This window comes from Aquarana catesbeiana, linkage group LG02 (genome assembly GCF_042186555.1).
Source record: "Aquarana catesbeiana isolate 2022-GZ linkage group LG02, ASM4218655v1, whole genome shotgun sequence".
NCBI classification, from domain to species: domain Eukaryota; kingdom Metazoa; phylum Chordata; class Amphibia; order Anura; family Ranidae; genus Aquarana; species Aquarana catesbeiana.
Window position 1 is genome coordinate 759,011,024 of NC_133325.1, and position 22,360 is coordinate 759,033,383.

The 22,360-nt window shown below is 45.7% G+C and overlaps 2 protein-coding genes across 5 annotated transcripts in view; one reads left to right on the top strand and one right to left on the bottom strand.

The window, feature by feature from the left end:
- The window catches only part of PIGP (phosphatidylinositol glycan anchor biosynthesis class P), a 65,981-nt gene extending 60,379 nt beyond the window's left edge, over window positions 1–5,602 (bottom strand). The window contains exon 1 of the mRNA XM_073617204.1: window positions 5,452–5,602. The gene's annotated coding sequence lies outside the window, so the exon portion shown is untranslated. The remainder of the gene's footprint in view (window positions 1–5,451) is intronic.
- Window positions 5,591–22,360, top strand: part of TTC3 (tetratricopeptide repeat domain 3) — a 189,246-nt gene continuing 172,476 nt past the window's right edge. For all 4 annotated transcript variants that reach the window (XM_073617200.1, XM_073617202.1, XM_073617201.1 and 1 more), the window contains exons 1-3: window positions 5,591–5,751; window positions 8,859–9,004; window positions 19,886–19,971. In XM_073617200.1, the coding sequence (XP_073473301.1) occupies window positions 8,878–9,004; window positions 19,886–19,971 (213 nt within the window). In that variant the 5' untranslated portion in view covers window positions 5,591–5,751; window positions 8,859–8,877. The remainder of the gene's footprint in view (window positions 5,752–8,858; window positions 9,005–19,885; window positions 19,972–22,360) is intronic.

A 22,360-nucleotide genomic window follows, 5' to 3' on the forward strand; every position in this document is an offset into this window, starting at 1 on the left:
AGGCTAATTAGCCGCTAGGATTGCTTCTACATGAAAGCCGACCGCTGGCTGAAAAGAATGATACCAAGATGATACCTAAACCTGCAAGCATCATTCTGGTATAACCACTCAAAGTCGTGAATGCTGTACCTGAAGACAAAAATATGGTTAACAATAAAGCACAGTAAACGGTAAAGTATAAAAAATTGCAGACCTGAAAAGCAAACATGATAAAACATAATAACAATAAAACATTGCAGAATAGAATACAGTAAAAAAGAGCAGAACAATAGAGAGAATAGAGAAAGAGAGAATAGAGAGAGAACAATAAAACGACAACTATTATTTTTTATTTTATATTTTTGTTTGTGTTTTTTTTTTTTTTTTTTTTTTACACTTTTTTTGTAACTGTAACTTTTATAACTGTAACCGGTTCCAGGTTCGGATCTCTCAAAATGCGATGGCATCTTGGGAGACCCTGTGAAAGTGTGCCTAGTCTGTGCAATGCTGTACCCTACGCTAATACTCAGCTAGTGAATGGTAGCGTTCAAAACATTCACCAATGCAAAGACCAGGATTGTCAGGACAGGAGGGACAATAATAGCGGGTGTCACGCCTATATCCGCGCTTGCTGCAGACACAACATCTTTTTTGGGGGGGTTCGTTGGGTAGGGGTACTCGGGAGGACATAAAAATGCCTCTCATGCAGCCGACTGCATTTGGTTGGGGATGTGAATGGGGGAAGTACGGGCGCTGCAGAAGTGGTGGGTTCCCAATTAGGATTGGCGAATGCAGCAGGAAGGGCACTATGGGCATGACGGGCCTGTGTTTGTCTTCTTGGTGGCAGCGGGACACTACTTGTGCTTGCCACCTCACCAGCTTGAACTGCACTTATGGGACTCGCCACGTCACCAAGTGTTACTGCAGTGCTGGTTTGACTACGACCGGGGTGTACTAGGCCGCTGGCGCTTGCCAGTTCACCAAAACGCTACCAAAAAAACTGTTAACGATCGCAGGGATCAGGCCTGACTCTGCGAACGCTGCAGTTATGCATTTAGTGTTTTGTAAGTGACAGTGATCGATCGATACTGCACTTGGGTGGGCTGGGCTGGGCCGGGCGGAGGGGCAAAACGCAGGTGCTAGCAGGTATCTGGGCTGATCCCGCTAACACTGCGTTTTTGGGAACCCTAAACTGCTGGGGACGCCAGTATAGATCTGATCGGATCAGATATTGATCAGTTCAGATACTATACTACTAAGGGAGGTGTACAGTGCGTGCGTGGGTGTTAGCGCTACTGGCACTAACCTGACGCTGCCTGGGGCTGGTGCTTGCCAGTTCACCAAAACGCTACAAAAAAAACTTAGCGATCGCAGGGATCAGGCCTGACTCTGCGAACGCTGCAGTTATGCGTTTAGTGTTTTGTAAGTGACAGTGATCGATCGATACTGCACTTGGGTGGGCTGGGCTGGGCCGGGCGGAGGGGTAAAACGCAGTTGCTAGCAGGTATCTGGGTTGATCCCGCTAACACTGCGTTTTTGGGAACCCTAAACTGCTGGGGACGCTAGTATAGATCTGATCGGATCAGATATTGATGCGTTCAGATACTATACCACTAAGGGAGGTGTACGGTGCGTGGGTGTTAGCGGTACTGGCACTAACCTGACGCTGCCTGGGGCTGGTGCTTGCCATTTCACCAAAATGCTACCAAAAAAACTGTTAGCGATCGCAGGGATCAGGCCTGACTCTGCGAACGCTGCAGTTATGCGTTTAGTGTTTCGTAAGTGACAGTGATCGATCGATACTGCACTTGGGTGGGCTGGGCCGAGCTGGGCGGAGGGGCAAAACGCAGGTGCTAGCAGGTATCTGGGCTGATCCCGCTAACACTGCGTTTTTGGGAACCCTAAACTGCTGGGGACGCTAGTATAGATCTGATCGGATCAGATATTGATCTGTACAGATACTATACCACTAAGGGAGGCGTATGCTGCGTGCGTGGGTGTTAGCGGTACTGGCGCTTATCTGACGCTGCCTGGGGCGACGCATATCACCGCCGGGCGATCAGGGGGCTAAATCTTTATTCGGTAATAAACGGCGGGTGCCCTGACACTATAAAAAATAAACAAACTAACCAGCGTCACCCGTAACGGTTATACAGTGATCAGTGGTGAAAGGGTTAACTAGGGGGCAATCAAGGGGTTAAAACATTTATTAGATAGTATATGGGGGTCCCTGTCGCTATAAAACTCTGACGGCGAACCTAAATATTTACGTCCCTAACTAGCATCACCAGCGACACTAATACAGCGATCAGAAAAATGATCGCTTAGCGACACTGGTGACAGGGGGTGATCAAGGGGTTAAAACTTTATTAGGGGGGTTAGGGGGGTACCCTAGACCTACAGGGGGCCTAACACTCACTGCCCTGACACTGTAACTGTCACAAACTGACACCAATACAGTAATCAGAAAAAAAAAAAAAAAAAAAAAAAAAAAACCTGCTTGGTGTCAGTTTGTGACGGGGGGGGGGGGGTGATTGGGGGGGGATCGGGGGGCGATCGGGGGGGGGATCGGGGTGTTTAGTGTGCCTGGCATGTTCTACTGTGTGTAGTGTGTTGGTGCACTTACATTGCAGTCTTCTCTCCTCGGCCTGGAACGGAAAATACCGAGCCGAGGAGAGATGACATCATTTCCTCTGCCTCTGTGTACAATACAGAGGCAGGGAAATGATCCCATTGGCTGAGAGCGATCGCGAGGGGGGGGCCACGAATGGATGGCCTCCCCCTCACCTCCGATCGCCGGGGGAGATTTGCCGACCACCGCAGGCACCGGGGGGGGGTCCGATCGGACCCCCCACCCGCGGGCAGGCAAGGACGTACATACACGTCCTTTTGCCTGCCCGTGCCGCTCTGTCGACGTATATAGTCGTGCGGCGGTCGGCAAGTGGTTAAAAGTGAAAGTAAAAGAAAATCCCAAATGTTGGGTTGTCCCCAGAAATGTAATAGAGGGGAAATCATCCAATGGGGACACTAGTTCTGGTGACCTGGGGGGCCCCAAATGGATTTCTTTAAAGGGATAGTTCACCTTTACCACAAAACTGCCTATGCAGATAAGGGGCCTCTGTAGATAAAAACAAACTGTGCCGCTCTGACTAAAGATGAATAATACCCTTGCTATAGATGTAGGCCATTTACATACCTCATGAAGCCTGACTGGAATACTCCCGGGATGTTGCTAAGTGAGGCCTAGTCATTACTGCTCACCTCCACCATGACAGGAGTGAGTTCTCAAATGCTGAGCTCAGAGCTACTGCATCAGGGGGGAGAAAGAGTATGTGAGGGGGTTGGAACCAGAGAAAGAGCTCATTCCTGTCATGGTGGAGGTGAGCAGTGACGACTGGGCCTCACTTAGCAATGTCCTGGGAGTATTCCAGTCAGGCTTCATGAGGTATGTAAATGGCCTACACCAGGGATATGCAATTAGCAGACCTCCAGCTGTTGCAAAACTACAAGTCCCATCATGCCTCTGAGCGTCATGCTTGTGGCTGTTAGATTCTTGCTATGCCTCATGGGACTTGCACTTCTGCAACAGCTTGGAGGTCCGCTAATTGCATATCCCTGATCTACACTTATAGCAAGGGTATTATTCATTTTTACTCAGAGCTGCACAGTTTGTTTTCATCTACAGACTCCCCTTGTCTTCATGGGCAGTTTTTGTTGTAAATGTGAACTATCCTTTTAAAATTTGAAAGCATTTATTTTCACTTCCTGTTTTGGCTATGGGACAGGAAGTGAAGGGAAATCTCCACAATGGGACAGGGATGAAAAAAATTAAACAGACAGCCTCCCTTAATTACTCTATTAAAAATTAGAAAATGTAATTCACAATAAAATACAGAATTTTACTGAATGTTACCACAACACATAATAAGGCCTCATGTACACGGCTGCTGGTAAACGGACATTTAGGAGCAGTTGGGTGTTTTTTTTCAGCTGCCCCTGAGCTCTCCTCTATGTTATCTTATCTGTACATGTACACAGGGTCGTTTATAATCGTTTCTAGGCAGTTGAGTTTAGACGTATTTTTTGGAACGCAAAGAAATGGACGGATCAGGACGGATGTTCAGGGGCATTGGAAACGCCTGTAATAGCTTGTACGTTGCCCTTTAAGAGGCGGCTCGCGGGCGCGCCCGCCGGGAGCTCCGTGACCGCGGGTCCCGCGGACTCGATGTCCGCGGGCATACCTGTGATCGTCTCACGGTGAGGAAGAACGGGGAGATGCTAATGTAAACAAGCATCTCCCCGTTCTGCCTAATGACAGTGTCACTGATCAGCTCTCCCTGTAATCGGGAGCAGTGATCAGTAACGTGTCCCATCCCCCCACAGTTAGAATCACTCCCTAGGACACACTTAACCCCTACAGCGCCACCTAGTGGTTAACCCCTTCACTGCCAGTCACATTTACACAGTAATCAATGCAATTTTTTAGCACTGATCGTTATATTAAATGCCATTGGTCCCAAAAATGTGTCAAAATTGTCTGATTTGTTCGCCATAATGACGCAGTCATGATAAAAATCACTGATCACCGCCATTACTAGTAAAAAAAAAAATTATCAATAAAAATGCCATAAAAATATCCCCCATTTTGTAGACGCTATAACTTTTGCGCAAACCAAACAATAAATGCTTATTGCGATTTTTTTTTTACCAAAAATATGTAGAAGAATACGTATCGGCCTAAACTGAGGAAAAAAAATGTTTTTTTATATATTATTGGGGGAAATTTATTATAGCAAAAAGTAAAAAATAATCAGTTTTTTTCAAAAGTGTCGCTCTTTTTTTGTTTATAGCGCAAAAAATAAAAACCGCCGAGGCGATCAAATACCACCAAAAGAAAGCTCTATTTGTGGGGAAAAAAAGGGACGTCAATTTTGTTTGGGAGCCACGTCGCACGACCGCGCAACTGTCAGTTAAAACGACGCAGTGCCGAATCGCAAAAAGTGCTCTGGTCAGGAAGGGGGTAAAATCCTTCCGGGGCTGAAGTGGTTAATGGAGATACATTTTTGACTATTTTCAATGTAAAAAAACGCTTCTAAACGCAAACGCGGCACAATGGACGTTTTTATAAACATCGGTCACTCTCTGTCAAGTTAAATCATCCAGGAGAGGTTGTAAAGCGTCCCGTGTACATGAAGCCTAAGGCTGGCCATACACTATACAATCACATTGTACAATCTACTTTAGATCTACCTTCAACGATGTAGCATAAGAGCCTGCCTTAATAATAATTGAATGGAATGTGTAAAACAAAGATTGTACAACCTGACTGTATAGTGAACCCCAAGGTGTATACAATTTATGATATTAATACATATATGGACATATTTTTTGACCTTTTTCCCATAGAGCGCTGCTTTAACCACAGCTGTCCCTGCACCCCTCAGTCCTGCTGTCCCCCCAGCACATACTCACCACCACCACCAGCCGTCATACCACTTCCGGCTTCCTGTGCAATACCGCTCTCAACCAGCAGGGGGTGATCAGCGTGAACCGCAAACAATGCGTTCCAAGTTGGCGTCAGCCGATGCCACACCCAATCCCAATTTTGTCGTGCTGGCAGCGTGCCAGGAAGAGCGCCGTGACGTCGGTTTCCTCAGTGTGTGTCGCGGAAAGGTTTGTCTGGCTGGTAAAGTGAGGAGAAGGAGAAGGAGGAGGAGGGCGGACAGCGGCGGGAGGAGAGGAGAAGAAGGAGCAGGGTCCTGTGTGCCTGAGGTACGAGTGTGGGGGAAGGGAGAGGGTGAGGGGGGTCAGGATAGGGTGGGGGTGGGGTACCATATGGAGGAAGGCCCCAATGTTCTCACCACACTCTAGTCTAGAGAGTCGGGGAAGTTGGATGTTTACCTCTCCACACTGGAGTCCAGGAGGGCCCATATAGGGGGGAGATCAGAGGTTATATTAAGTGGAAACTCCCACCTTCCTGGGTGAAGTGATATTACACCCTCCTAAAGAATAAATTCATATATGTACTTTGCACCCCCCCCCGTCGCCGTTACTTGGGGTTTCCCCCCCCCCCGTCGCCGTTACTTGGGGTGCCCCCCCCCGTCGCCGTTACTTGGGGTGCCCCCCCGTCGCCGTTACTTGGGGTGCCCCCCCTCCGACGCCGTTACTTGGGGTGCCCCCCCTCCGACGCCGTTACTTGGGGTGCCCCCCCCCGTCGCCGTTACTTGGGGTGCCCCCCCCCCGTCGCCGTTACTTGGGGTGCCCCCCCCGTCGCCGTTACTTGGGGTGCCCCCCCCGTCGCCGTTACTTGGGGTGCCCCCCCCGTCGCCGTTACTTGGGGTGCCCCCCCCCGTCGCCGTTACTTGGGGTGCCCCCCCGTCGCCGTTACTTGGGGTTCCCCCCCCGTCGCCGTTACTCGGGGTTCCCCCCCCCGTCGCCGTTACTCGGGGTTCCCCCCCCCGTCGCCGTTACTCGGGGTGCCCCCCCCCGTCGCCGTTACTTGGCGTTCCCCCCCCCCCCCCCCCGTCGCCGTTACTCGGGGTTCCCCCCCCCCCGTCGCCGTTACTCGGGGTTCCCCCCCCCCCGTCGCCGTTACTCGGGGTTCCCCCCCCCCCCCCCGTCGCCGTTACTTGGGGTGCCCCCCCCCCCCCCCCGTCGCCGTTACTTGGGGTGCCCCCCCGTCGCCGTTACTTGGGGTGCCCCCCCCGTCGCCGCTACTTGGGGTGCCCCCCCGTCGCCGTTACTTGGGGTTCCCCCCCCGTCGCCGTTACTCGGGGTTCCCCCCCCCCCCCCCCCGTCGCCGTTACTCGGGGTTCCCCCCCCCCCGTCGCCGTTACTCGGGGTTCCCCCCCCCCCCCCCGTCGCCGTTACTTGGGGTGCCCCCCCCCCCCCCGTCGCCGTTACTTGGGGTGCCCCCCCCCGCCGTTACTTGGGGTGCCCCCCCCGTCGCCGTTACTTGGGGTTCCCCCCCCGTCGCCGTTACTTGGGGTTCCCCCCCCGTCGCCGTTACTTGGGGTTCCCCCCCCGTCGCCGTTACTCGGGGTTCCCCCCCCCCCCGTCGCCGTTACTCGGGGTTCCCCCCCCCCCCGTCGCCGTTACTCGGGGTGCCCCCCCCGTCGCCGTTACTCGGGGTGCCCCCCCCGTCGCCGTTACTTGGGGTGCCCCCCCCGTCGCCGTTACTTGGGGTGCCCCCCCCGTCGCCGTTACTCGGGGTTCCCCCCCGTCGCCGTTACTCGGGGTTCCCCCCCCGTCGCCGTTACTCGGGGTTCCCCCCCCCCCCCGTCGCCGTTACTCGGGGTTCCCCCCCCCCCGTCGCCGTTACTCGGGGTTCCCCCCCCCCCGTCGCCGTTACTCGGGGTTCCCCCCCCCCCGTCGCCGTTACTCGGGGTTCCCCCCCCCGTCGCCGTTACTCGGGGTTCCCCCCCCCCCGTCGCCGTTACTTGGGGTGCCCCCCCGCCGTCACTCGGGGTTCCCCCCCCCGTCGCCGTCACTCGGGGTCCCCCCCCCCCGTCGCCGTCACTCGGGGTTACCCCCCCGTCGCCGTCACTCGGGGTTACCCCCCCCCCCGTCGCCGTTACTTGGGGTCCCCCCCCATCGCCATTACTTGGGCCAGTGTGCACACAGTAGGGGCCCCCGGTGCAGTGCCTGGCTAGCACACGGGTAAGCTGTATTTTGGTGCTCTTTGCCCAGCCGGAGCGGTAGGAGGCTCCTGTCTTTCTGGGATCTGGCACTGTGGTTGGCCAGTGTACGCACAATAGGGGCCCCTGACTAGCACGTGGGGGCCGCTGCATTTTGGTGTTCTGTGGCTGTTCTGTGTACAGTGGGGGGGGCTCCTGTCTTTATGAGATCTTTCCTATGCTTTGCAGGAGAACAAAATCCAGCACATCCCCCCCCCCCTGCTGACAGGACAGAGCTCTGCGTTTACATATACAGAGCTCCATCCAGCGTGTCTCAGCGGGTGCCGGTGTTCTATTGATATGTGCCCTCCATCGAAAAGTGTCCGCGTATGCGCAGAACGGAAGGGCACCACTCCAGCTGATTTCCTGATCAGCTGCAGTGACGTCACCACAGCGCATGCGCACATCGTAGGAGGCTTTTTTCGACGGGAGATACCATTTCACAGCCACAATTAAAAGCTATGCAAAGAGCAGAGGGACACCGTAGTCATCACATTGTGCCTCGCTGTTGCAGGGTGGGTTGTGGGTGAGTTAAAACCCGCCGTTCAACACACCCACAACCCGCCCTGCAACACAGACAAAAGCGGACCTTGAGCACACGGTAAGCCTGCGGTGCAACAGCGAGGCACACTATGACAAATACGGTGTCCCTCTGCTCTTTGCATAGCTTTCACTTGTGCCCGTCAAATGGTATCTCCCGTCGGAAAAAGCCTCCTACAATGTGCGCATGCGCTATGGTGACGTCACGCCAGCTGATAGGGAAATTGGCTGGACTGCTGTTCCGTTCTGCCCATGCGCGGACACTTTTCAACGGCGGTCAGCACCCCGCTGATTGGCTTCCGCTGGGACTAATCACAGAAGAGAAGCCTCATGCACAGATCTGGAGGAAATAAAGGAAGAAATACACGCCACTCAACATTTACTTACCCTGGAGTTCAGTTTCTAACCACTTGGCCACCGCACTATAGCCGAATGGTGACTACAGCACGGTCGTCCAGTTCTGGGAGAGCGTCCATTGATTGTTTTTCAGACAGGCTCTGTGTAAACAGCGATGAGTCTTCATATTTTAAGGCATGTAGTGTTTTTAAAAGTACTGAGGCCCCTTGACTGCATAGTGCATCATAGTGCATGAACCAACCCTTTGAGTTCTGACGCAATGTTGTCTGAATGTTTCAGTAATTACATTTTTCTCTTCGTTGACAGAACTGCATTCTAAACCAAAATGGAGCACAAAAGGAGAAAGACCCTGTATAAGCAGGTGGAGTTGGAGAATGGCCGAATTGTTGGCATATCAGACGCTGACCTGAGTGATATTGAGAAGGAGCATCTTCTTGCCATGTCTGATGTTGGTACGTCACACTACAGAGATGCCAAAAAGACGTATTTGGTTAGATGGTGCAAAAGAAATTTGCAGCTATGAGAACATCATCACATTTAGGATACTTGAGCTGGAGTTTAACTTTAAAGGGGTTGTAAAGTCAGAAGTTTTTTTTTTTTTTTTTTCTTTATCTTTAAAACAGAGTTTCACCCAAAAATGGAACTTATCAAACAAATAGGCAAGTGTTGTACGTCACCGCATTCTTGACGTTCGGCATTTCAACAAGATTTGTGTGACCGTGTGTATGCAAGACAAGTTTGAGCCAACATCCGTCGGAAAAAAGAAACCCCATGGATTTTGTTGTCGGAATGTGCGATCGTGTGTACGCGGCATTAGACTTCATGTACACTGCTGCTGGTAAACAGACGTTTAGGAGCAGTTGAGCATTTTTTTTTTTTCAGCTGCCCCTGAACTCTCCTCTATGTTATCTTATCAGTACATATACACGGGGGTCGTTTATAGTCGATTTCTAGGCAGTTGAGTTTAGAAGCATTTTTTGGAAAGCAAAAAAATGCATTCAGGACGAATGTTCAGAGGCATTTCAAACACCAAGTGCCTGTAACAGCTTGTAAACGCGGTATTTTGCATTTAGCCGCCAGGAGTTTTTTTAATGGAGATACATTTGTGACTATTTGGAGGGGGGGGGGGGGGGGGGGGGGGGGATTTAAAAAAAAAAAAAAATCTCCTAAACGCAGCAAAACAGATGGTTTTAAATGTCGTTTACTATTTGTCAAGTTAAAGTTAAAATGTCCCGTGTACATTAAGCCTTAGAGGTCTTACTTGGGAAGTAGAATAAACAAGGCTATGGGAATTGTTAGAGAATAAAAATCACGCATACATACATGCATATGGGTTGAACTGGATGGACCTGTGTGGTATTTTTTTTTTTTTTTTTAGGCACAGCTGTAGGCAAAACTATTTTTAAAAATCTGCAGTGTTAAACAGGTTTAAGACTTTTAGCCCAGGTTCACACTGAATGCGGGTTTGAGATCATGCGAGTTCAGCTTAACTCGCACGATTTTAAACCGGCATTTCAGTGGGAATTTGGGGGAGATTTGAGAGACATCTGTGTGGGTTCATGCACAGATGTCCTTTCAAATCACCCCTGAAGTCGCCAAAAGTAGTGTGGGAACTACTTTTGGGGATCGGTGCCGCAAAGTCGGGATCGGACCGATTTGGATGGTGCTGTTGCCCGCAATAGGCTCCGATTTGACATGTGATTTGATATGTCAAGTCGGCCCTATGTGAACGAGGGCTTAATGACCCTTTTAAATAGTTTGGTTGAGCCAAGCTGACCCAAGAAACTATTTACTGAGCTTGCTGGGTGTGCTGAATTAACCATCAGTTGTCTCAGCGCTGTGTTCCAGCAGTGGTATGGGGATTTACCATACAATTTCCGGAACAAAATCGAGTCTGGCTGAGAGCTTCTCAGCCATATACAGGAAGCTTTGTATCCTATGAATTAATACAAAGCGTTCTCTGATTGGTTTAGGTGACAAGGCGGGTGAATGATGTCATGATTTCCATGGCAGGTGGTCAGAGAAATCTGTTTACGCATCACTAACTTACTAATCGACATATCTGTATGGATGTCACACCATTTCCTCAAACTCAACTTGTCCAAAACCAAGCTTATAATATTTCCTCCCCCACGTACCTCTTCCCCTGACTTCTCTGTCCAGAGCAATGGTACAACCATCCACCCGTCCCCACATGTCAGGGTGTTAGGTGTTATCCTGGACTCTGAACTCTCCTTTCAGCCCCACATCCAATCACTTTCCAAAGCTTGCTGCCTCAACCTCCGCAACATCTCTAAACTATGTCCCTTTCTAACCAATGAAACCACAAAGCTCCTGATTCACTCCCTTGTTATCTCTCGCCTCGACTACTGCAACTCCCTCCTCATTGGCTTACCTTTAAATAGACTATCCCCCCTTCAGTCCATCATGAATGCTACCACTTGCCCAATGAATTAAATTCAAAATACTAACAAGTTACAAAGCCATCCACAACTCTGCCCCCAGCTACATCACTAACCTAGTCTCAAAATACCAACCTAATCGCCATCTCCGTTCCTCCCAAGACTTCCTGCTCTCTAGCTCCCTCATCACTTCCTCTCATATCCGCCTCCAGGACTTCTCCCGAGCCTCGCCCATCCTCTGGAATTCCCTACCCAAATCTGTCAGACTGTCTCCAAATTTATCCACTTTTAGGCGATCCCTGAAAACTTTTCTCTTTAGAGAAGCCTATCCTGCCTCCATCTAACAACTGCACTATTTTCTCCATTAGCTCATCCCCCACAGCTATTACCCTTTTGTATAACTTGGCCCTCCCTCCTAGATTGTAAGCTCTAACAAGCAGGGCCCTCTGATTCCTCCTGTATTGAATTGTATTGTACTTGTACTGTCTGCTCTAATGTTGTAAAGTGCTGCGTAAACTGTCAGCGCTATATAAATCCTGTATAGTAATAAAAGTATTGTAGAACAGTGGTCATCAACCCTGTCCTCAGGGCCCACTAACAGGCCAGGTTTGCAAGATAACCGAAATACATTACAGGTGATATAATTTGTTGCTCAGTGATTGCAGTATTCTAGTCTGCATCTCCCCAAGGTAATACATAAATCCTGGCCTGTTAGTGGGCCCTGAGGACAGGGTTGATGACAACTGTTGTAGAATACAAAGCTTCCTGATTTTGTTCTGGGAGGACGATGGGAAGTCGCCATCCCACTGCCAGAACGCCGCTCTGTATACTGTAGGTAGCTACATAGGTTAATACAGCATGCCCACGAAGTGGACCTGTTGGTGCAGGAAATAGCTAGGTCAGGCTGGCCCAAACAAACCATTTAAAGGGACATTAAATGTGGGCTTCAAATCTTTTGAGCTGTATGCCTTTTTAACCACTTAAGGACCGCCCCACACAGATATACTACGGCGGGGCAGCCCTCCGGTGCGAATTCACAGGGTCTGGGGTGCGCTTCCGGCGACACGCCGTGATTGGACACAGTGGGAGGCAATCAGTGGGTCCGGCGGATGCGATGTCAACCGGGACTCGCTGATCGTTGGCAGGAGAGGCAGAACGGCGGTCTGTCAGAGAGGAACATGGAGATCTTGTGTTCCTGCTAATAAGGAACACGGATCTGTCTTCCTCCAGTTAAGCAATTACCCAGACAGTTAGAAAGCACTCCCTAGGAGAACACTTAACCCTTTGATCGCCCCTCATGTTAACCCCTTCCCTGCCAGTGTCATTAGTACAGTGACTGCATATATTATATATTATATATATATAATATATTATTTTTTTTTTTTTTTTTTTTAGCATTGATCACTTTATTAGTGTCACTGGTCCCCAAAAAAGTATCAGGTGTCCAATTTGTCTGCCGCAGTCCTGCTAAAAAGTGCTGATCACCGTCATTTCTAGTAAAAAATAAATAAAAATGCTATAAAAATATGCCATAGTTTGGTTTGCGCAAAAAGTTATAGCGTCTACAAATCAATATACGCGTATTGGGATTTTCTTTACCAAAAAGATAGCAGAATACATTTTAGTCTAAATTGATGAATACATTTGATTTTTATTTTTTTATTTTTTTTTATTGGGTATGTTTTATTGCAGAAAGGTAAAAAAAAAATATTATGTATTTTTTTTCAAAATTGTCGGCCTTTTTTTGTTTATAGCGCAAAAAATAAAAACCGCAGAGACGATCAAATGCCACCAAAAGAAAGCTCTATTTGTGGGGGAAAAAAAGGACATCAATTGTATTTGTGTACAGCGTCACACGACTGCGCATTTTTCAGTTATTGCAAAAAATGGCCTGGTCATGGAGGGGGGTAAACCTTCCGGGGCTTAAGTGGGTTAAAGTTTCCCTGTTTATGTCGTTCATGTAGGCTGGATAGTACTATCATTTTAGCACTTTGACTATGAGAGCTATGGGTCTGATACATAGAAGCCATGTCTTCCCCTCTGCCCATTCACAGGACTCTTTAGGGGTGATTTACTAAAACTGGAGAATGTAAAAAAAAATGGTGCAGCTCTGCATAGAAACCAATTGTTAAAGTTTTTAAATGAGCAAGCTGAAGTTAGAAGCTGATTGGTTACCATGCACAGCTGCACCAGTGGTTCAGTTTTAGTAAATCCCACTATTATGTATTGTTAACTATTCACAAAATACAGGCTGTTGTGCAAATGAGCAAAAGGTGAGAGGAAGATGGACAAACACTGTCTGTGTATGGGAGTAGCAGCTCCTGTATCTGCGACATGCATCAAGTATAATGAAGCTATGAATAAAAGCAATAATAGCTGTACTTATAGTAACATATACCTCAGGAGACCTAAGGTCCCTTTTACACATGCAGTCCGTTTGCGTCACCTGTGTTTTACATCCACCAGCTTAGAGTCTTCCTTTTTTTTCTTTTTTTTTTTTTTTTGGAATTCTTTTATTGTTCTTAGTTTTGCAGTTTACAGTCAAACAGAGAAATGGGAAAAACGGAGCATAATCAACATGTAGCGTACACAACGAAAATCTCTCAATTAAGTTTGCAAGCCACCGGACCTAGCAAAAACACAGTGGAAATGGTCAGGTAAAACGGATCAAGTATGAGGGTGGCCTACAGTTGTTCATACATGTGCTACAAATAAAATAGCGATGTGAGAGGCTAAAATCCGAAAACTCATAAGCTTAAAACTGTGCAGCCATCTTTTAACAGAATATATTATACCAAGAAGCAGTGCTTCCGGTGGACAGGTGGACCCATACTGGGAATTATGAAAGTAATGCCGTGTACACGGACAGAATTTTAAGCATCAAACGTCCGACGGACATTCGACGGAGTTACGACGGACTTGCGAACGAACGGATTAAAGTCCGTTCGAAAGTCCGGTCGTTTGAACGTGATGACGTACGACCGAACTAGAATAAGGAAGTTCATAGCCAGTAGCCAATAGCTGCCCTTGCACCCTTTTTTGTCCGTCGGACTAGCATACAGACGAACTGATTTTTTGATCGGACTGGAGTCCATCGGAAAGATTTGAAACATGTTTTAAATCTAAAGTCCGTCTGATTTTCGACAGAAAAAAAGTCAGCTGGAGGTCCGATGAAGCCCACACACGATTGGATTGTCCAGATTCGTTCCGTCGGACCAGTCCGGTTGAAAACTCCACCCGTGTGTACACGGCATAAGTCATTGTATAACAGGATATTTGGATATCTGAAGGAAAAAAAAAAAAATCAACACCCCTAGAGCGAGCCCATTAATACAGGAAGGGGAGAAAAAGAAAGGCAGTTGTGAAGAGAAGGAGTAAGGTATCTACCGTCCAATGTAAGGAAGAGGAGAGCTGAGGTTGAGCAAGTGGGGCCGAGCCTCTTGCCCAGGGAACCTTAGTCCTTAACCACTTCAGTCCCAGAACCATTTTTGCATGCAAAAACATGCTGTCCGTTTTTCGTCCCATCTGTTTTTATAACGGAAGAAAAATAGGGCTTTGATCCGTTCTAAAAAGCAGATGTTGATGTAAACGAATGATCATTCATTTACATCCGTTTTTTCATAGAAATGCATTGATGTCTGTTTTTCATCCATCAACAGATGGATAAATGGACAAACAGGTCCGTATGTGTGAAAGGGGCCTAACTTTTTATTTTTTAAGTGCCTGGAATTCTGCAATAAAAAATAAGTTTCCAATATCGCAACTATACTGACCTTGGATCCAGCGATGTGGCGTCCAAGAGCTCCTCGTCGGCTGCTGACATACAGTGCCTTTGAAAAAGTATTCATACCCCTTGAAATTTTCCACATTTTGTCATGTTACAACCAAAAGCGTAAATGTATTTTATTGGGATTTTATGTGATAGACCAACACAAAGTGGCACATAATTGTGAAGTGGAAGGAAAATGATAAATGGTTGTCAAAACTGTTTACAAATAAATATATGAAGAGTGTGGTGTGCATTTGTATTCAGCCCCCCGGAGTCAATACTTTGTAGACTTAGATTCAGTTACACACAGGTGGACTGTATTTACTTATTAGGTGACTTCTGAAGGCAATTGGATCTATTAGATTTTAGTTGGGGGTATAAAGTAAAAGGGTCTGAATAAAAATGCACGCCACACTTTTCAGATATTTATTTGTAAAAAAAATAATCATTTATCATTTTCCTTCCACTTCACAATTTTGTGCCACTTTGTGTTGGTCTATCACATAAAATCCCAATAAAATACATTTATTTTTTTAGTTGTAACATGACAAAATGTGGAAAATTTCAAGGTGTATGAATACTTTTTCAAGGTGTTGTATTCAGGGCCAAGCACTTCAGTTTGAGTAAAAACTTTTAAGCACAATTTTAACTTGCTTATTACACAACGTACATATCTGCATATGTTTAAATTTTTACACTGCTTCCTCTTACAGTTCTCTTTTACCAAAAACGCTAAATTATAGAGAAGTCAACTAGAAATGATTTACATGACATGGGAAAATTGTGTAATGAGCTCCTTTAGCAGGTCCGATTATGATCTGACCTTTCATACTACCGTGCAGTGGATGACTAACTACACATGTACTTCTTTTTGCTCTCTGCTATGCAATAGCTGGAATTTCTGTACAGAAGTTCCACTGTTGACATTGTTACATCTATACATTGCTGGCTGTGTTCGTGGAGCCCGGTTTCGTCGTCATGCCTGGGCAGTGCTGCTTCCTGCACATCTTGTTTGAACACATGCCTTTGTAAATGCTGTTACATGTGATTGTAGCCATATTAGTGCAGTTGTGACAGAGAAAATTGAGTACTGTCCATGATACTTTTTTTATTTGCACTAACATACAACTTTTCAGCACAAGCTTTCGGGGTATGTCCCCTTCTTCAAGGTCCAAGCAGTACTGATTCACAAATTTTAAAATTTGTGAATCAGTACTGCTTGGACCTTGAAGAAGGGGACATACTCCGAAAGCTTGTGCTAAAAAATTGTATGTTAGTGCAAATTAAAAAAAAGTATCACGGACAGTACTCAAATTTTCTCTAAACGCTGCTACAAATGATTAAAAGTGTAAGGCTTACTGTACACGGGATGTTTTTACAACCTCTCCTGAACGATTCAACTTGACAGATAGTAACCCACGTTTAAAACATCCGTTTTGCTGCGTTTAGCTGCTTTTGCATTTGGAAGCGTTTGAAAAAAATATATATGTAAATTCGGGGAAAAACTTGCACCTGAACTGGTGAACACAAACGCACAGGACACCGGACTGCAAACCGCAGCCGGACCTGTGTGAACCCAGCCTTAAAGTGTTTGTAAACCCTTACAGACCACTTTTCGCCACAGGTAAGCCTATAATAAGTCTTACCTGTAGCTACCCAGGATATCTCCTAAACCTGCACGGTTTAGGAGATATCCCCTGTATTTGCATGTGCCGACGTCATCGGCACATGCGCACTGACACAAACTGAAGCAACGGCACGTATGTGCTGTTGCTTCAGTGAGTGTGCGGTTACCGCGAGCATGCGCCGGAGCCGCGATACCCGTAAGTAACCCCCGGGAGTGATGTTGACGGCTGGTGCTGTGTACGGGCACCGCAGCGAGGGCTTCGATCTCAGGTGAGTATTACATATTGAGCTAGTATGCTATGCATACTAGCTCATTATGCCTTTGTCTTGCAGGTGTTAGTTTTTTTTTTTTTTTTAAATGGGTTTACAACCACTTTAAAGTGTTACTAAACCCACAACAGTAAAATTAGTCTGTATATGCAGTAAAGCATGCTTGTTATACCTGCTGTGGAACCTAAGGGGTTAATCCTCCGCACTGTGTAAAAAGGCTGTTTGATCCGGTCTTCTCTGATCCTCTCCTTCCACTGTTCCCAAACCATGTTCTGATTGTACAGAGGCTAGGGGCCCTCTGCACATGCTCAGTTTGGTGTGTATTGCTAGAGAGGTTTTTTTTTTTTTTTGGGGGGGGGGGGGAGGGTGCATGTGATCAGCACAGGGCCAATCAGCACTGTCCAGACAGAGTGTCAGGGGGTCACTCAGCCTCCTAAGACAATCGGAGGAGAATGAAAATTCCTCCTACAAGCTTTAATCATTGCTCGGCCTGACACTGATAAAGTAAAATTCACAAGACTGCTATATACTGCCTATGAGAAAAGGTATTTCGCAATTTATATTTACTAAAATAATTGCATTTCAATGTTCTGTTGACTGTGGGAGGTCAGATATAGTGATTGCAGGGTCCTGGGTTTAGTGACACTTAAATTTAATGCCTACACCTTTAGATTTATTGATTAGACTAATTGATTTTATATCATTACAAAACTTGTGGAATAAACAAAAAATGCAAATTGCTATATAAGATATTTTTTCAAAAGCATGGCAGAAAAGAGATGGCACACGAGCAGGTAAAACAGAAAGACAAGAATATTATAGGCTTGTTCACAGCAGCCTGCATGCTAAAACAAGTTTAGTGGTGGGGAGGGACGGGGCCTTGCCTTGTTACAACTTTAAGCATTGCTTGCTTTTAATTCTTTTTAACTTTATTGAAATGTCACAAAATGACAATTCATTCATTGCTATGCACTCGGTTGCGGTGATCCGGCAGTGACATGAGGTGAAGTGTCTTGTGAAAAAATGCTCGAGGCGGCTTTCTGATGTGATTTGTGTCAGAGTATCACGACCATATAGGTTGGTTAACTGGACTAATTTGTCTACCCTAATTTGACATTGTTTATACAATTTTTTTATTTTGTCCGCTTATGATAAAATAATGGTATTCATTAAAACAGAGTACCAAAAGGAGAGTGCACATTCATTTAGGCCCCTTTCACACTTGTGCGACTTGTTTTGCGACTTGGGACTGCAAAGTCGCATGACAAGTCGTACCCCATGATTTCCAATGAGTACCGTTCATATCTGTGCGACTTCAAAGAGGTCTCAGCACTACTTAGGTCCGACTTTGATGCAACTTTCGGTCCATAGACCTCAGGATTACACAGGAATTGCTTCAAGTCGCATCAAAGTCCCAAGGCTTTCAGGTCGTACAAGTGTGAAAGGGGTCTAATACACTGAAACACGTTGCACTAAAATCTGGGAGTTGCTGTATAAGCAACTGCTGTCAGACAGGAAAAAAAAAAAGCTTATTGACTCAGCATTTCTCAACACTGATCAGAGGCAAAAGTATCTGCAGATCAAAAGGTTGAGCTTTGATCTGCAAATGTCCGTTAAAGTGACTTACCAAAAAAAAATGTATGCAATAATTTCTCTATTTAACCCCAAGTTTACGCTTGTAGAGCCCTTCAATTTTTCTTCCTGGTCTATCTAATGATTTTGTTGCCTATTTGTTTTTTGTTTATTTCTATCATTTTTATAAAACTTTTTAACCAATGTTTCAGTGTTTCAACCCCCCCCCCTTTTTTTTTTTTTTTTTTTGTCACAAAATTTGAACAAAAAAAAATCTCATTATTTTGCAGATAACTTTGCAATGCTTTTGTACCAGAATCATAATTTTACTGTAATTTTTAAACAGTATAAAATAAAAGGCGTGCTTTTTATCTGTAGAAACATTGTGGTGTGTAGAAAGTCTTGTTGCTATGCCAAATTAACAGGTTCATAGCAGATATTTTCAAACAGCTCTGGTCCAGAGAAACTTTTCAGGTATCAGAACTGAAGGGTTAAATAGAAATCTCATTAATTTTATATGTGGCCAGTTCTCTGCCCTTTTTAAATCCAAAAAAAGAAAAACGAATATATCAATATCTCAGTAGTAAATAATATTTGATCGTATTGCATATTAAAAGATTTCATACAAAACATACATCAAAATACAATGTTTCATCACAGAACATATAGTTAAAACGTCCTTTGCGTATTATTTCTCTTCACTGCAGCCTAATGACTTTTTTTTAAAAGCGATAGTACACCGCAGTTAATGAAAGAGAAAAAAAATTCCCCTGCAAGTGTCATAATGTGCTATAACGGATCGCCCGCTACAACCAGCTACAGCTTGAGTAATTCTGATTAATTTAATTTTAGCAAAAAAGTGAGCGTAGATAAATAAATATAGTATATTGCCATCTGTGATGCTTTTTCGATGTTTAATTTTGAACGCCTAAAGGTTTAGCGCTGAGCAGCACGGGTGTACCAACATGGCCTCCGCCACCTTCCTACTGCTGGCGCCCAGCTTCTTTCAAAATGTAACATCAAAATAACATCACAGATGTCAACATACTATCATCATATACGCTCACTTTATTGCTAAAAATGACTCAAAATGAAATTCAAGAAGTAGCTGGGTGTATTAAGATGTCTGCTGCCGCCTTCTGACTGCAGGTGTTCTGTCAGATTAGCAAACCTGGAAGCGGTGGAACGCATGCGCAGTTGATGGAACGTTACTTCCGTTCGCTGATACAACACTGGACCTTCAGAGCGCATGCGTCGGTAACGTCATCGGCTGCATGCACTCAGAATATATTTAAACTACAAATTTAGGAGATATTTACAGTAACTACAGGTAAAGCCTTACTACTATAGGCTTGCCTGTAGGTACAAGTGGTAGAACAGACTTTACTACCACTTTAAAGGTGTGTATGTACTTCAAGAAGATCTATTAGAATTAGTAGCAGATGCACAAATGTCATGTATATAAATACTGTGTGTGACTACATATGTATGAATGTGAGAGAGCCACAAGCCCTCCTTGGGCTATATGAGATTCTCCAGCAAGCTGCACCTTCTCTATTATTAATTTATTACTATTTTATTCAGGAATTACAGAGCCTTGCATTACTTGTCACACAGTAAGTTGGCTATGAATTGTTTGTACCTAGTGGACACCTGCAGGTCATATTTAACTATTCATTCACTTTGTTTTCCAGCCAGGGACAACTTAAGGCCGTTAAACATACCACCTGACATCCCGTATAACATGCGCACCACGCTGCTTCCTCCCCAGTGTCCGAGGGTAAGTGACCTATCTTGCACCAGTTAAAATCTCAGTTACACTGTGACTGCCATTAAAGTAGATTTTTTCTTTTTATTTTGGATAGAGTAAGGGAGGGTTATAACCATGTCTAGTTTTTTTTTTTTTTTTTTGGGATCGTGTGTCATATTGGGTAAATTCCCTTTCACTTCCTGTCCCATAGCCAAAGCAGGAAGTGAGGGAAAATCACCCCAAAGTGAGGGAATTCATGATTGCCACCAGAACTAGTGTCCCCATTGGAAGATTTTTTTCCTCTATTCCTGTTCTGGGGGCAACCCAAAAATTGGGATTTTCTTTAACTTTCATTGATAACAGAAAACATGACAAAGAGAGTGAGTTTATGTTCCTAATGGAGGCACAAACTGCACTTAACTTCTAATCCCTATATCCAGAACTAAAACCAAACAAAAAAGTTTTGCCCTTAGTTATTCTTTTAATGATAAAAGCGATCCTCTCAAGCAACCAATGTGGAGCAATATATAATACAGAGAATGTAGAAAAACAAAACTATAACTGTTCTCCCCCACCCAACCGAGATATCCAGGAAATTATGTCCCCCAATTAAAATGGCAGTAAAGGCCTGTTAATGATTTATACCTGCAGGTAAGCCTGTAATAAGGCTTACCTGTAGGTACAATAAATATCATCTAAACATGCACCCTTTAGGGGATATTTACTTTAGCAGTGCCGGTGACACTGGCCCATGCACGCTAAATGAACAGCGTGCCGTCTATAGAGAGCCGTGCTGCGGCCGTGACTCCTGTGCGCATGCGCGGGAGTGAAGTCACCATGGCTCGGCCACTCAAACGGCCTTCAGCCTGCGAACCCGGAAGGGAGACCAGGTGAAGATGGAAGCCCCGGGTAACCGTAACAGCGTTATGCTGGATGGCTTTGTGTTCAGGTAATCTTTCATAATGTGCTACTATGTGATGCATATTAGCACATTCTGCTCTTAACTTGCAGGGAGAAGATTTTTTTTTTTCTTTATTATGGTTTACTAGCTTTTTAATGGATGTCAACTGCTGCCAAAAGCTACTGTACTTGAAACATTGCACAAATGCATTCCCAACATCCATATGGAACAGCAAATACTTCAATTATTAATTTAAAGCTGACCTACTCTCAGGCAACCTTCACACAGAACAAGGCCATATTGTTATGAATGCAACAGGTGACAGTAGACAATCTTCAGCTGCTCTTTTGTTTGGATCCACTTTATTGTTTATTTCACCTCTCAATGTGGCTGAGAGGCAGACACCATGTTACTGGAAGTGCCAGCTATCATTGGGCAGCTCTTCCGTTCCTAGACTCACCTTCTGGTGACCCAGTTGGTGTAACTCAGTAACCCGAAACAAGAGTGGGAGGCATATACCTGTAATAGGCAAAACTGCACCAACATTGACTTGTAATCTTTTTTTTTTTTTTTTTTGTAACAGAAAATTCGTTTGTTTAAACAACAAATCAGCATTACAGAGCAGTGGTCAAAAGGCATACATTAAATCACATATCCGTCATCCGCAAATAATATCTAGTAAGGGAAACGAATCCCGTATCGTATGTCATTTCATCCCAGGAGTTGCAAAACAAGAAATACCATGTAGTTTGATTCTCCAACATCATCTACCACTTTCCCCGCTCCTCTGAGCAGGAAAAGGGGTGAGGCAACGCAAGAGAGAGGGGGGGTCTAGACTCAGGATGGGCAGCCCTATCAGACAAGTATAATAGGTTAGCTGCAGATGTTTCAACCACATGCGTCTATCCACACCGACCTTATCGAATTTCCCTGGGCATTGTCTGCTTTCGTATGCAAGTCTATATAGGGGCAATACCGAGTTAAAGTCGCCAGGAATTACACGCAGGCAGCTCAGCCGACTTCCACTTCAAAAATATTTCCCTTCTGGCTTAAAACAAAGAGAACGTTATGCATAGTTTAGTGTACCTGTCGCCCTCTACCTCCTCCAGATGTCTAAGTAATAGAGTTAAGGGATCTAATTGAATCTTCGTGTCCCATATGTCACCTAGGGTGGTGGCTACGGCCTCCCAATAAGGGCGAAGCATGGGGCAGGACCAGACCATATGCCAGAATGAGCCCCCTTCCTGCACCTGGGGCATATCGGGTCCCGCTGGGGGTATATGCGGGCAAGTCTCTGCGGGGTGTAATAAGCCCTGTGTAGAAACTTTTTTTGTTTTGTTATATATCATACTGTAGAGTATAAGATTTCCTATTATTTGAGCCCAGTCTTGCCACACAGAGTTAATCCATCTCTGAGCAATCCTCTTTTATTGTTCAGTGAGAAAAATCTTGACAAACTGAGAAAAACTTTGTCAAATCCTCCCCCTTGCTGTGAGTGACAGCCTAAGACACAGGCAC